At 37.2% G+C, this 15,305-nt stretch overlaps 2 protein-coding genes across 4 annotated transcripts; one reads left to right on the top strand and one right to left on the bottom strand.

The window, feature by feature from the left end:
• Positions 1-85: 85 nt before the first annotated feature.
• Positions 86-5,510, bottom strand: LOC112569892 (centriole, cilia and spindle-associated protein-like). Of its 3 annotated transcripts, XM_025247948.1 has the most exons (6): positions 5,398-5,500; positions 4,606-4,690; positions 4,295-4,367; positions 3,575-3,992; positions 3,026-3,210; positions 86-1,450 (listed from the first exon to the last, which is right to left on the bottom strand). In XM_025247948.1, the coding sequence occupies exons 4-6, from the start codon at positions 3,990-3,992 to the stop codon at positions 1,274-1,276; spliced, it is 780 nt and encodes a 259-aa protein (XP_025103733.1). In that variant the 5' UTR covers positions 4,295-4,367; positions 4,606-4,690; positions 5,398-5,500; the 3' UTR covers positions 86-1,273. The 3 variants fall into 3 exon arrangements, 2 of the variants coding, with proteins under 2 accessions (XP_025103733.1, XP_025103732.1); XR_003100547.1 differs by lacking the exon at positions 4,606-4,690 and having other exon boundaries at positions 2,980-3,210; positions 5,398-5,510; XM_025247947.1 differs by lacking the exon at positions 4,606-4,690 and having other exon boundaries at positions 5,398-5,510.
• LOC112569890 (TAF6-like RNA polymerase II p300/CBP-associated factor-associated factor 65 kDa subunit 6L) lies at positions 5,509-12,928 on the top strand. Its single transcript, XM_025247944.1, has 12 exons — positions 5,509-5,626; positions 6,044-6,196; positions 6,599-6,685; positions 7,243-7,396; positions 7,994-8,059; positions 8,485-8,579; positions 8,871-8,948; positions 9,201-9,302; positions 9,796-9,920; positions 10,309-10,441; positions 11,230-11,358; positions 11,577-12,928. Exons 2-12 carry the CDS (start codon positions 6,056-6,058, stop codon positions 12,609-12,611), a joined length of 2,145 nt encoding a protein of 714 aa, XP_025103729.1. The 5' UTR covers positions 5,509-5,626; positions 6,044-6,055; the 3' UTR covers positions 12,612-12,928.
• The last annotated feature ends 2,377 nt before the right edge of the window (positions 12,929-15,305 follow it).

The raw sequence follows: 15,305 nt of genomic DNA, 5'->3' as shown, positions 1-15,305 counted from the left end.
CCGCCATTAACACCAACTAAAATGCTTCTTTAGTATCTAGCCAAGACAAATAACAGTGCTATATTAAGTAATAAATGTTATCACATTAGTGTTTGCAATTTTATGTATTTTCCAGTACTTGCATTTCTCATTGAACCAAATGTAACAGACAGGCATTACTGGTTCAAGTGAAAAAGAATTAAAATCAGATTTGTAGCATTACCAAATACATCCATAATGAGGGAAATCTATTGTATCAGGCACTGAAGCTTTACTAACCTTTCAGCATGCTTCATAAAGCACTCTGGCAAACTTAAAATAGATTGCTAATCGTATACCACTGCATCTTCAAAATGTTTGCTCAATCTCTTCTTGTGACACACAAAAGGATGGAGATGATTGGTGAATGGATGTTTATTGATTTCTTTATATGCTTAAAAGTTTGTCCTCTCCATTCATTATCTTTTTTTGGGACAGAGGTGCTCACACCAAAAGGTTTCCATGGTTACAAACGGGGGAAATCGCGGGCACATTAAGGTAACATTTGCTGTTCAAGATAAACTTTTTATCAAGTCTATTCACAATGGTATTGTGAAAGATTGGAATCATGCTTAAATGCACATTCAAAGACCATGATTTACTACTGCCAACCCATCTGAGTGTGGAGCATGTACTCTGCTTTTTGTGTTTATGTCTTATTTCATATATAATAACACATTTAGCAATACCTTCTCAAGACATTTTTTATGAAATTCACTGTGGCCATACAGGTTTTGCACTTCAATTTTTAGCTTGTAAAAGATTGAGCATACAGCTTGAAATGAATTCATTTTTTAAGGCTTTAGGTATATGTGCTGGTGGCCGGCACAGGCACATAACTGGCTTTGATAAAATAAACATGTTCTCTAATTGCCAGCAACTGCCAAGACGTAATTTTTTTTAGGTTGATCCATCAGACAATATGAAAATGCAAACATTCTATCACATATTTGTATAAATATTCTGCCTTCATACAGCAAAGGGGTGTGCATTATTATAACATTTCAAGAAACACATGCAAAAGCTCAAGAGTGATGTGAGTGAAAATATTTCAATCAACCTGTTATTTTTGCACCTGCAGCATAACATCATTAGTTTTAATAAACCCCAGTTGAATAAAATTCTCTTCAGCTGGGAGAGCACTTTCCTAAATTTACATCAATAAGCGACTCATAAATGCTATTAAAAATTTTAAATTATTTTTAAAAAGCTTTACATTGAATGCTAAAAACATTGTTAGCAAGAGACATCAAAATCATAAAGGATAATATTTGTAATGAGCAGAGTACTCTGTTTCCCATTTACATGGGCAATCCCATGTTTGTGACAAGATGTCTTCAAGCGGTTGTTTCTTCTTGCATTGCTCCACAGTAAATGTATCTTTTTGTCTTGTAAGTCGACGCTTAGCGGCTATTACAGCTGATGGATACACCTGAAAGTATCACCAAAATCTTATAAATAGCCTAATTCTTGCACAGTTCAGAAAGACAAAAGCCTTCATTTATTTAGCTCTCTTTTCGTTATCTGATTTTCAAAATTGCTTAATTCCCCACTGCAAAAAGAAAAAAATGGGCACTGCACTATCTTGGCTTTAGCGTCTGGAACAACCTACCTTTCTGTGTCCAACATTTAGACAATACAGACTGCTGCAAAAAGTCTTAAAAAATCTATTTTCCAATTGTATCCAGCTTCAACCGTTTTTCATCTCCTAAACCAAAATTTAGAAAGTCATGTTTAGAAAACGATATAAGAGCAATAGTGAACAAAAGGTGTTCACACCAGTTTGGGACACAGAAGGTATAGTTCAACCCTGGGCAGGCTAACAGTTTCCTAGTCATATGCCTTGAGCCACCAAATTTCTGCTAACAGTTAAGCTTACTAACGACCATACTATGAAGCCTCTTTGCATTATTAGTTTCATGTCAGCAGTTTTAGCAGATAAAAAAATGTGAAATCGGGCATGATTATAAATATACAGTCAAATCTCCCTACTATGCCACCTACCAGGACCGAGCAAAAGTGGCATAGTAGCGAGAGTGGCATAGTAGAGAGGGTTCGTAAAAACGGCTTTATTTGCTCAAGTTACCCGTCAGTCCAAAGCAGGGGTGGGCAATTAATTTTCCCAAGGGGCCGCATGAGAAATTGGGATGGTTTTAGAGGGCCGGACTAATATAGTTAACTCAGTTTTACCTAATACTGTATGTATAGTATATATACTGGCGGGCGGGCCGGTCAGAGACAGGAGGCCTTTGCCCAGGTCTGGTCCAAAGCTCTCAAGAATCATCGGCTTCGCTAGCTGTCTCCTCTCATTCTCCCCCTCACCTCTTCATCCTCCACCCCTCCCAACCACATCCGCGCACCTGCATCCTGTCGCTAGTCGACTCCCTCACACCTTCCCTCTGTCATGTGGCTGTCACAACACATTGCCAGCCTCCACCCTCCCTGTGTGCGTGCTATGTTCCATCCACCTAACTGCGATGTCCCACACTACCATACAGTATAGTAATCGAGCACTGCGCGGAATTTCACAACTTGTGTCTTTTAACAGTCACCAAAAAAAGTGGCATAGTAGCGAGAGTCTGGGGTGGCATAGTAAATTTTTTTTTACATTGAATTTATAGTTGGGACCGAGCAAAAGTGGCATAATACCGAGAGTGGCATAGTAGCGGGGTGGCATAGTAGGGAGATTTGACTGTATAAATAGGGCTAATCCCTAGATTATCGGCACTCCAATAGTGTAGAGTGGCCTTATGATTGTTTACTACACTTCAAAATGTCCTAAGCTATGTTACAATCATACTTCTCACCAGCAAACAAGCGGCTAATATCTACATCTGTGTTAAAGCAACAGGTCATGGTCTATTCCTGGATTATTAATAATAAAACACTCAAACATTTCAACAGTGAGCAAAATATCTATTTTTGTATTTATCATCACACAAGCTGTTTACAGTAACTTACATAAGACAATGACTTCATGTACATTAGCTCACTATATGAGACTCACATCTTTATTGCTCAAGACGTTGTATGTTCTGTGTCGGGCCAGGTCAACCTCCTTGTCAGCCCAGCCAAATAAATGAAATGGGGATTTTTGGGATGCTGACGTGGGTCTGGATTTGGGCTGAGGTTTGGCTGAGTTATATTTGTATGGACATGATGGTCGACACGATTTTATTGTGTATGTTTTTCCTGCAATGTAACAAAAAGCGTTAATCAGCACTCTACCCATTTTTGTTATGAGGTTATCCAACAGTTCAAAATGTCTAAAACCAATTAAAAGTAAAAATGTGTCTTAAAATAAAAGAATTTTTTCCACATACAAATCTTTATAGGAATACCTTCCAGGTAATTTATCATTATTGATGTGTTAGTTACCCATGACAATAGTGCCATGCCGTCAGTAATATAAATCATAACTGTACTTCTTATATCTTTTAAATTTTTCATTTTTTGTATTTTAATAACTATATAGCAGTAGGGCAGCAGCAACAAGTTAATTACTATACTGAGCATACTAGCGGCTTTCGCCTCTGCTTTTTATTAAAATCTATACCTTTTGATTTGTTTACTGGATTCCTGGAATATGACTGTTGTGCTTTGGCATCAAGACTACATAAATCTTCTTTGTCTTTCAGAACATGTGTACTTCCCATTCCATTACACTTCTTCTTACTTGCAACATCATCTGGTCCACGGTTTAATGGCTGTGTCTGACAGCAGAAATCAACAACTTTCTTTGCTTGTTGAATTTCAGCATCTTGAAAGTGAACTTGGTTCTGATCACAAATATCACTCTCCGAGCTGGATGATGAGCTTGAATTGTCCCATAGGAATGGTGTGTGAAGATACTCAGCTTCTTTTCTAGCAAGTCGATAGTTTTTATTTTCAACAAAGCAGGGAATATTCTGAATTAGTGTAGACTTCCTATACTGCTTCTGGTACTCCGTTTTCCTACAGGACTTTTTAGTCATCTGCATAAAAAAAATTATAAGCAAAAAATATTTTTAATCTTGTGTTATGGCACCTGATACTTTGCAATATATTACCAAAATCCTTTTTGACAAGAACAGATTACTATGGATCTATGCCACATAGCAAATGTACCACACTAGATTAACTGATACAATCTGTTATATCTTTTATAAACAACACATTCTTCAACTGTGCAAAAATTACATAACTGAGTCTACTCTAGAACAGGAAGGAATAAGGAGAAAATATGTTTAACGTTTTCACAGTTTTTACTATAAAATCTGGCAGCAACAAAACTTACATTGATTAAATCATGGAAGTAAAAGTCCTAGGATCAGAAGCAAACAGGCAAAAGGATCTTCTTGTCAGCCAACCTATCAAGCATGAAGCAAACTAATCTGTTAAAAGGCTTCTAATAATACAAAATCAATCTTTAATGGCTATGTTAAAAATAATCTTTAAAAATACAAAATCTCAACCATACTAGCACTTTCGCAGAATACAGCACAAGGGTGATGTAGTCAAAGCAAGTTAAATGTTTCACATACATAGGAAAAGTGGACTGGTTTTCAGTGTTCATGGTATAGAAAAGGTACAAAGCCAAAACCTTACAGCTAAAGAGTTTTCCATGAGATCTTCCTTAGGCTTGATGAATGTGAAACATGTTCTCTAACGCCAGTTCTGAATGCTGCACGCCCTATAACATGGACTGATAATTTCAATGTTTCATTTTCGTTATCATTTAAAAACGAGAGTAAAAACGCGCGTTCCTTTGATGACTTATTATAATAGTGATCTTACATCTATATAGCATAATGTTCTCTACCAAAAAACAGCAACAACAACCAACAAATACTCCCATACTTATTATTTAAATGAAAACGATTTATCGTCTGCTGTAACTCTTGCGTGTAGTAACATCGACAATAACACATTACAAAAAGTGTTGACCATAACTTGCAAATATTTGATAGGAAAAACAGGGCTTCTGCTAAGGCTAAATTCTTTGGGGTCCCAGGGACTCCTTCTTCAGATTTTTAAGGGGTCCCTGTTCTTCACCCAACTTTGAATGGGACCCCATTGACGAAAACTGAAGGGGTCCTCCGAACTTTTAATGCGTAGTGTACGCAATTTTTTGCGTAAGCAGAAGCCCTGGAAAAAGAAGCTGCAGTTTCTTCTTCTTTATATAAATATTGCTGATTTGAAACGGTATAGGCTTACGACTGCACATCAACGAAAGACTTGTAATAAACTGAAATCGACAAATTAATCTATAGCATGCTGGATCGCGTTTTGCCAAACGAAAAGTCAAAACATAAAGATTCTGCTAACAAAAAAAAAACAAAAAAAAGCTTAATGAAGTAGGTAGTAAAATATTTTTTAAATTTATTGTTTAAACTAAACCTTGTGTAGTAGTAGATCAGATGACTAGATCCATGAAACATGAAGACAAGACTGCATATCTACGCCAGTTTGTTGTCAGCGGCGGGTTGTTCCGAGTTAAGGGAGACTACTCCACATCATAGTTAAAAATCAACTTCCTGTCAGAGACGCGCTTGTAGGGAACGAGCATCATTGCCATTCAGTCGAAGAGATCAAAGATGTAGAGCGACGGTGAAGGAACGATTCCATAGTAAGCTGCTACGAACTTTAAAAAAGAAGTTTTGACCACGGTCAAAGATGATAAGTTGCGATTTTTTTTTTTTTGCGGCAGATGTGAAATACACCGATGTAGATTGTTGTTAAGATCCTCAATTACTTTATGGCTTATATTTGATCATAAATACTTTTTTAAAGATTAAGTATAGTTATAAAAATAATAGTAAAGAAATGGCTTTAAAGTATTGTAAATGCTAAGAATTTTTTTTATTGAATTTAACAGTTTAATTATCTATGGTTCTGTCCGTATCACCATCGCTGATAAAGAATAGTTATTTTTTCGATCATCACACACACTCTGTATCTATCAGTGTGTGTTTGTGAGAGAGAGACAATGGCTGACATACTTTACAACTCTGACAAAGTTTTATTGTAAATATTTTTGGCCCAGGTGGATATCAAGATGGAGGAAAAACAGTTTGCAATACTTACTAAAGAATCTGTGCGTCTAATGGCAGAAGCAGCAGGCCACACAAACCTGCCAGAAGATGTGGCTTTGTTGCTGGGAGAAGATGTTAGCTATCGGCTAAGGGAAATCACTATGGCAAGTGAATTGAAAGCATGTAGCAGTTTTGCCGTAACATATCACAAATGAGCATAACCTCACTTTTCTGATGTAGACAGAAGAAAATACAGTTTTTAAAAACAGAACTTTCCAGCTGCAGTTTTGTATCTTATCTTGATAAGAAACAAACTTCACTGTAAATAAAATTAAACATAGGGAGTGCATTCTTTTGTAAATGTAAGTCATTTATTCTTTGTGCCTTCTTCTTAAACAATAACAATGAAGTACAGTCATTCTAGTTGTTCTTAGCAAGTGCTGATGCACAGCAAGAGCAGGTAAGATCATGTCCTCTTATAATGCATATAAAGATAGAGGATGCAAGCTGTAAGTTTGTGTCCCATTAATAATGCTAACAAAGAGAATTTTTATGATGGTGTTCAGAAAAGTGCTGAATATATGAAAAATGCCAAGAGACGTAGATTGTCACCAGAAGATTTCAACCAGGCTCTGAGAGATAGCAACATTGAGGCAAGCAAAATCTCTTGATATGAACATTTCTATAAATATGTTTTGTTTGTAAAAGAATATGTTATCTATGCACATATTTGGCCCTTTTTTCTCCAGACTTTCGACAATCCCACTATCTCTTAATTTATTTAATGAATGGTGTTGTGGATCCCTATGATTTAAAAACTTGCTATTCATAATATGAACTATTTATTTTTTTGGATTTTATTATGTATTTATTATTTTATACATAGCTATTATATGCCTGTGTATATTTTATCTTTGTGTTTGTTTTGGGAGTCATATTATACGACAGAGCACATGATATAGCTGCTACTAATGTATGAGCATGCAAATTTAGAGAATAAGTTTCTGATAAAAGTAACATTGTAAGAGCCTGAACACACTCATTCACACATATCGTATGGTAGTGTGTAGTTGGTTTGCTCCCATGAGTCCCTTCTAGTTTTGAGACATCAAAAGATGTTAAAGTTGGCTTCCTAATATTTGCATTTTGGATTGTGCTGGTGGCAGTATGATATCATTACTTGATCCTGACTGTTCTGATTATTTTACAGCCTGTGTGTGGATATGGGGCAGCAACTGATCCTATGCCATTTCGACAGACTCGAGAAGGAGAGCTTCATTTTGTAGAAGATGTAGACATCAACTTGAACAATGTTGTTTTCAGCAGTTATATTCCTAAACACTTGGGGCGTGCAAGTATAAAAGGTGTGTGTCATTTTTCACTAGTAAATTATTCTCTATTCTCTTATTTTCATAGAAGCTTTTGCTTTATATATATAATAAAAAATTTTGAGATTATTGGGATGGTGAGATTAACTTTGAATTAATTTATAAGAGATTCTCATTAGGAAACCACTACCCCTTCCCACAACAAACATGTCATTAGCAGTTAATCAGAAAAGTGAAAATTTGATAAATTTGACAGGGAAAGAAGCAGAGATAAATATTCATAAAAAGAAGAAAACTATCCAGCCAAGTAATCTAAAGAAAATTTAATACTTATAAATTTTTTTGGGGGGATTTTCCAAAAGATATGTTCAAAGCACATCACATATAGGAGAAAGCAACAATTAAGACCTTATCCTATAAGTAAAAACATTGAGTCTCCTCTGCGAAAGAACATGCAAGCAGAGTAAACAAACATGCACTGCACAATATTTTTGGGTGAAACCACTGATTTTTTTTTTTTTTTAAAGTAAGTCTTAAGTTTGGATTTAAAGATCAAGTATTTATGTAAACTGCTACTTTGAAGAAGATATAATCAGTGTTTCTTACATTTAGAAATTCTTTTTATGAATATAGCTCACTGGATGGCTGTTGAAGGTGTATCCAAGTCAGCTCATTCTAATCAAACTCTTCAGGTGCAAGGTCAGTGAGAATATTGTCTATTCTAATATTGTATCATGCCAATAATATTGTTGTGTTATGCATCTATTTCATTGTGAGAAGAGCCTTTCAGTCACAATCTAACCCAGAACTCTTAAAACTTGACATTTTTTGTTTACTTCAAGGTCAGATAACAGTCTAAATTGAAACCTTTCATTGGAATTTAGCTCATATCAACTAATTTCAAATAATGAATTAAAAAAAAATTAGGTAGGTGTCTTCAATGTTACAAATAAATATATATATCTGGAGAATTATGTCAACTTTAGAGAATTCCAGGCTAAGATTTATGAAACTTCAGTCATCAAATTTATAAGAATTGGAAAAATATTCAGGTGATTCCCTACAGATTTAAAATATTGGGATGCATGGAGCAAAAGAAAATATTCATCATTTCTGTTTTTCAGGAAAGGCTGTGAAGAAAGAATTGCCTGAGGAGTTGATGCAGTATTATAACCAAATCACTAAAGCTCTTGTTGGAGGCAATACAGCAGTTGTGAAGGTAGACTTTTGTTAGCACTCAGAATTTTGTGGTACACACACAGATTCAGTTCTGAGCAGGCATTAACACTTGACCATTTAATGAGTTAATTGTAGTTGAAAAACCACAAGCCATGGTAGTTAGGCAAGCAACAACTTCAGAATTTTAAGTGTTACTATGCAAGAGCGGAATTTCTGTCAAGGCTAAGAATTCATTACCAAAGACATTTCTTAGAATGAAAGAGTAAAATTGGATGCTAAGAAGTAGATTAGCCACTAAGCACAAATGTCACAGCCTATTTTTTTCTTTCAGCTGGCTTTGTCTGATTTGGCGACCAATGCAAATATTCTACCATTGCTGCCATTTTTTGTCAATTTTGTGGCTAATGGAGTAAGTGATGGAGTATTCTTGACTATAGTCTTCTACCTTAGTCTTTACTTGAAGATATCACCCAACACTTTTAGTTTTTAATATACATGTATGATGAAGTTGTCCTTGTTTTGAAGCTTTTGATACCTCTTGTTTAATGCTGTAAATGCAGCTGTTTAGATTTTGACATTAGTTGATTAAATATTGTATATTTATAAACAATAGCTGTTCTGCATCACAAAGGTACAAAAAAGGACATTTCTATTTTTAAAGGTGAAATCTGTAAGCCATGACATTTCCAAGATGACTCTTCTTATGTATACTGTGGACTCTATTGTGCGAAACCAAGCTGTCTTTCTGGAACCACAACCATATGTAAGTGCAATAAATATGATTCAGTGTGTGTGTGCACATGCATATGTCTGCATTATGAGCAGTTAAGAGAGGAGACACAATTTCCACAGATATATACCATATGAGACCAAAGATTCATGATCCAGTGAACATTTCCATTCCTCTATCCTTCATCTTTGTCCATCCACTTTGCTTATGTTTGTCATGGATTCATCCCATATGCTGATGACTGTGTTTCTTTGATGCATGGTTAACTGTTTAGTTTGTAGTCTTTCATACACAATGCATTAAGCCTGCTGCCACATGGGGTAACACATTCTATAAATTGTATTATTACTTTTTATGGCAGTTATTTGTACTTAAGGGATATGCATGAAAATTAGTAGTTGTGCATAAGTACAAAAGCTCATTAGCTTCTTTTTTCCTACTTGTTTTTAATATTTCATATGTGTGGTGTGTGTTTGTGTGTGTGTGTGTGCACATGCATTATGTGCATGCATGTGTGGACCTGTAGCTCAGTTTGCTGGTCCAGGCAGTGGAATACTGCCTTTTGGAGCCACTGGCAGCATCTATCAACCCTCTTAATGACCACTGGATGTTACGTGACTATGCTGCCCGCCTGCTGGCTTGCATTGTCAGGTAATCATGGTTTTATCTTGCTGATGCTTATGTATGATTGACTGTCACTTTGTTTGTGGTCTTTTATGTGCAACACATGGAGCTCATGTCTGCATAGGGAAATGGGCTTTACAAATCTAATTATTATTAGTTCTAATCTCAGCTGTTAACTTTTCCAAAGTCAGCATGATATTTGTTTTAGTTTAAATTGCTGCTCCTCTCTTGACATAGGGATCTTTCTTTCTATGATTTTCACAGTTTTTATATAAGCTTACCCATGTCAGATCATCTTTATATTTCAACTCATTTCATGAAACCGTGTAAATAATTAAAATAAAAATAATAATGATTCCCCTTTCTTACAATGTGTGAGGCTAGTGATACTTAAGTGCTCACTTAACTTTGGCAGACAGTGGTCCAGCCCTATGAACCATCTGATGAAGAACACAGTACGAGACTTGACTGAGGCCCTGCAGGATCTTAGCAGGCCCTTCAGTTCTCACTACGGAGCCACTATGGGAATAGCAGCGCTTGGCCCCAAGGTACTGAGTGTAGCCAGGGTATTTTTTTTTGTTGTTTTATTTTGTTGTTTTCCTGCTCTTTTGTTTATAAAGGTTTTTCTACTCTTCAGCAAATCATAAATGAAAGTTTTCAAGATTTTATTTTATGATGGACTGTTAGGAAGTATTTTTCTACCGCCATCTGCTGTGCTTTATCCTGTACAATTTTTCTGCCTGTTGCTGTCATAGTCTCCCTCTATTTTTTTTGTTTCTTTGGCCACCCAATTTCTTCCCTTTTCTTCCAATTTTTCTGTTGGAATGTACATATTCATGGTTGCACATCTGACTAGGTAGCTTCATGTTTTTTTGTATTTGAAAAGCAAAAGATAGGTTTCAGTTTATGCCATTTTACTAACCATACCTTGCAGCTGAACAATTTTAGACAGATATTGCTTTGAAATTCTTCCATATCATAAGCATTTTATGGCACAGTTGTCTGAACAAAGAAATATATATATCCACATGGAGAATGACACAGTGGAGTGCTATTCACCAGTTCTATTTTCATGGAAAGCAAGAAAGCTGATACCAGCTATTAACCTGGCATCATTTGGGGGCAAAATTAAATTTTGGTGTTGAGACATTTAAATGTCGAAAACAACTATTGTGTTTTGTAACTAACTGGTTTTTATTGTGGCTTTAATTTTATACCCCAGTTAAAGATATAAAGTCAAAATTATATTTTACACTTTCAAGAGGAGAGGTCATTGTCTGGATGTCTGTTTATTTTCTAAGCTTGGTGCCATCATCAAAACCTATATTGTTCTCAGGAGGTGGAGGAAGTGTTGTTGCCCCTGTTACCTGCATACTGGCCGCACCTGATGGCCTCAGTGGAGGATTTTTCACCAGCTAATGCTCTTCTTCGGGCAGATGCACACAAAGTGCAGAATGCATTGTTGGTCAGTCTTTCATATTTTAGTGCACACTGTTATATTAGTCTAGATGAATCTTAAGTACTCGCTTATTTTTAATCAATACTGTAAAATATTGATTGATTTTTAGCAGCTGTTTGTGTTAACCTGCATATTTTACTTCACATTAACTTATCAATCAGAATTTTATTTTTGGATGAAAAAAATTTATTCCATCATTGAAAGAAATACCTTGCCTGTTACAGCTTGCATCAGAGTCTTTGATGAGGCACAAACTCCAGCAGTTTGAAGATTCTCTGCAGCCTGGCAATTTGGAGCAAGGACCTCCCAACTCCAACGTTCGTTCTGCCCTTAGGGCAGCTTCAGGCAACAAGAATATGGTGACATTATATCAGCAGTTGTCAGAGTACTTTGGCGACCAGCTAGCAGCAAGACTACCAGTACTGGACTTGTCTTCAGTGTTTCAGCCACAGCCACTGGATGAAAGAATCAGCCTTTCAGGTGCTGACAGTCATTGCAGTGGGGAGGCGCTGCTTGCCACCCTCATGGAGGAGGTAAAAAAACAGCAGCAGCGAGAGGAACAACTACGGGTGGAACAAGAGCAAGCCCTTGCCGCAGAACGAGAGAAGCAGAGGCAACAAAAGCAGCTGGAAGAGTCAGCACGCAAGAACCAGTTGATGAGACACAGTTACATGCTGGGCCAGGACAGTCTTGCTGGCTATATCCCTGGACAGCATTCAGAAACGCTCCCTGATCAGATATTTGATTACAGTGAGTCGGATTTACCTCAGCCTTCTGGCTCCAAGTGGGATGCCTCTGACAACTCTGAGGAGGACAGTGGGCAAGTTAATTTCTGCCAGTCCTTAGCTGTCAGCACAATCAGTGATCCCAGCAAAGGAACTCTGAAACTGAAAATTAGCAAGAGGCAGATGGGGCAAGGATCGCCACAACAGTCATCGTCACAGCCTCGCCTTACCCTGCAGATCAACAAGTCACGGACAGAAACAGACCGGCACCACACATCCAAAGACTCACACCAGAGAGAATCACGGCACAAGCATAAGCGACGACAGCATGCAAAGAGCCAACGGGAACATGAATCCACAGAGATCTTGGAACGGATGGAAATAGAAGACAGTTTCAGCCTTTGCTTACCCAGTCTGCCAGCACAGATGTACTCTCCTAGTGGGGAGAGCAGTGGATCAGATACAAATCCCCACAGAAAACCCAAACTGACATTGAAGTTAAAAGTGCCTTCAAAAGATTCTGCATCGGAGTAGGAAGTTCATGGATGCAATACATCAAGTTTACATGGCCCTTTAAATAAAAGAAAAATATATTTGAGAAACTTATGGCAGTGCTGCTAATGCTGTGTTGATACATCATCTGATGAGGTCTCACATAGGCAGCATAAAATTACACGGTCCATGTTTTATTGATTTGCCTTCCTTGAGAGAGATAACTATGTCGATAAAAATATTTATACATGTGCTCTGTGTGTATGTTGAATGTGTATGTGTGCGCGGGGGTTCTTTTCTCAGTTTTCCATTTTGCTTACCTCTACTTAATGTTTCTGATTAAATGAGCATTGACTTTACATCTTAAATATTATTTGTCTCTGTGGTGTGCTTGATGAATTTTTGTTTTTTAGTTTTTTAACTTTCCCGCTACCAAGAGCACTTCAAAGTTTCATCATTTTGCTTGTTTTCAAATATCTGACATTTCAATCATTCCCCAAACACTTCTTGCAGCTCAAATATGAAGTGTCAACATCTCTGTTCTGTTGTAACAGCATCTTGCAAACAGATTTTTTACAACTTATGCACTAACCGCTTGAGATTTGGCCATAGTAATTCTTTTTAGGAACATTTACTTGCATTTTAATAGTTAAAATATTACAGCTCATTTTCAACAGCTTGCTTGCTGCACCTGATAAGAAAAGCAAAAAATAAAATAAAATTTTGAAGATAGATTTTTATTTAGCAAAAATGGATGCATTGGTTCATTAGTATTTCTGTGAGAACAATCAACAATTGAGATCGCTCACTGACTCCTGGACACCTGGAGACAGAGGTTTGAGAGGGAAGGGGGAGTGATCTGGGGAAGTAATCTAGGTGACATGAAGCAAAGCAAGGGATGCTGGCTATCTGAGCTGACAAAAACGGCGAGCCCACCTGCAGCTTGCTTCTGCGGAAGGCGGTGACAGGTACAAGACGCTGGCGAGCTTTCCAATTCGATCTCTTCCGATAGGCTGACAGGCTGGGCAGGACAGCGAAAGAGGCGAGCACTTTGTCGCAGCCCGTCTCTATAGAAACCGTCAACACACTATAAACAACTAGGTCCGGCTGTCAAAACGAGTGCCAGGCAATTTTTACTTGTCTTCTGCGAACGAAATGAAAATATTCGTCAAGGATCTTCTTGACCCGGCATACGTGGCGGAGCAAGCGACTTTCTTTGACAATAATTATGTATAAAGACTCACTAAAACCAACAACTGCGAGGGGTCGTACTAGGATCAACCAGTCTGCCTTCCTGGAACCATGACTTCAAGCACCTATGAATTCAAGTTCCTTTATTTAAATGTTGGAATAAATTTCTGAAAGCCATATCATGCTGCTTTTCGTTGCCGTTTTTGCTTTTGGTTGGTCATGCGTATGCTTCCATTGTTTTGCGGTTGAGTGATAATGCATAGGTGAACTAACTCTCCAGGTAAGAGCAATAGATCAATAAACATGTTCCCTGGAAGACGCTTTTTAAATGCATTGTTAATATTTTTTATTTCTGTGAAAAGTCGCAATAAAGCAAAAAACAGTCACAATAATTTTATTTTCATAAACACATGACTTCTGGAAATGGTTGTTAATGAAACAAAACTGACTGATGTACGCTGGAAAAGAGATAACAATTAGCGGGGGCCGGTCATCTTGACCAAAAATCATATTCATTCCCTCCCCCAACCCGGCTATATCGACTCCACCAGGACTATACTGTGTCACCTAAGACTACTTTGTTCCAACACCGAAAGTTAAATCGACCCGGGCTCGGGCTAAGTAAATATGCCCGAGCAGTGAAACATGTTTCATATTAACCGAACGTCCATATATATATATTAAGAACAACCAACCTAAAGAATAATGACGAAGGCTTCAAAATGATTTAAGAGGAAATCGCGTTATAGGCATTGTGAGATTTCTTCTCTGAATGTGTACTGCAGCAATTTTTGTCTAATAAGATGGTGGTTGAACTTGTTCGAAAACCCCATGGCTCTGTTGACAATATTTGACGTTAATAGCTACTCCTGTCGTTGGAGATCGATTCGTAAACTGGGCCTCGATCGATATGACGAAGATGGCAGATGATATAGAGATGATTTGGAAGATATTGTCTAGGTTGTAATGACGATCGGGTACCTGATGAGCAAGCAGTAATTCTTTCAAATGTGCTTAATTTATCTTACGTGATTTTGGCAAAAACAAAACACACACAAAAAAAAAAAACAAAGCAAACAAACACACAATTATAATAATTGGGTAAACGGTCAACCAGAAGCAATCTATTTTAAATATGGCGCCGTAAAAAAAGAGACATATACCCGCATCTATCGATCGCTCCTCTAGGAGGACAGCACTTCAAATCATAAAATAATAATGAAAAAAAAAAAATCCAAGCCCCCATTACCGGTGTCATTCTGGTCCTTCAACATTATATCGCAGGATCTAGAACAGGCTGAGTCCTATAACCTGTCATTGTGATCTGTAATATACTATCTTTTACGTTCAGTTCTCTTTGAGTCTCTAATCCACTCTGTCTTTTTCCTTGTCTTTTAACAGTTGCGCACATCTCCAAGCACGCCTTCTGTTGTCTTAGCAACACTTGACGACTATTTTCTTGGGGGAAGAATAGGGCTCCTTCCCGTCTTGGTTTCGTTCTTTCTTCTATAGGGCATGAAACGATTAGCGCTTATATTTACACAC

This window comes from Pomacea canaliculata, linkage group LG8 (assembly GCF_003073045.1).
Source record: "Pomacea canaliculata isolate SZHN2017 linkage group LG8, ASM307304v1, whole genome shotgun sequence".
NCBI classification, from domain to species: Eukaryota; Metazoa; Mollusca; class Gastropoda; order Architaenioglossa; family Ampullariidae; genus Pomacea; species Pomacea canaliculata.
This window is presented reverse-complemented; position numbering and strand designations above follow the sequence as displayed.

Excerpts from the sequence above, each read along its gene's own strand:
- LOC112569892 (XM_025247947.1), bottom strand. The coding sequence starts at position 3,992 with ATGACTAAAAAGTCCTGTAGGAAAACGGAGTACCAGAAGCAGTATAGG. Across the intron at positions 3,211-3,574 it reads TCCAGTAAACAAATCAAAAG|GAAAAACATACACAATAAAA; the intron begins GTATAGATTTTA and ends GTTACATTGCAG. Across the intron at positions 1,451-3,025 it reads ACGTCTTGAGCAATAAAGAT|GTGTATCCATCAGCTGTAAT; the intron begins GTGAGTCTCATA and ends TGATACTTTCAG.
- LOC112569890 (XM_025247944.1), top strand. The coding sequence starts at position 6,056 with ATGGAGGAAAAACAGTTTGCAATACTTACTAAAGAATCTGTGCGTCTA. Across the intron at positions 7,397-7,993 it reads GGGGCGTGCAAGTATAAAAG|CTCACTGGATGGCTGTTGAA; the intron begins GTGTGTGTCATT and ends TTATGAATATAG. Across the intron at positions 9,303-9,795 it reads TTCTGGAACCACAACCATAT|CTCAGTTTGCTGGTCCAGGC; the intron begins GTAAGTGCAATA and ends GTGGACCTGTAG.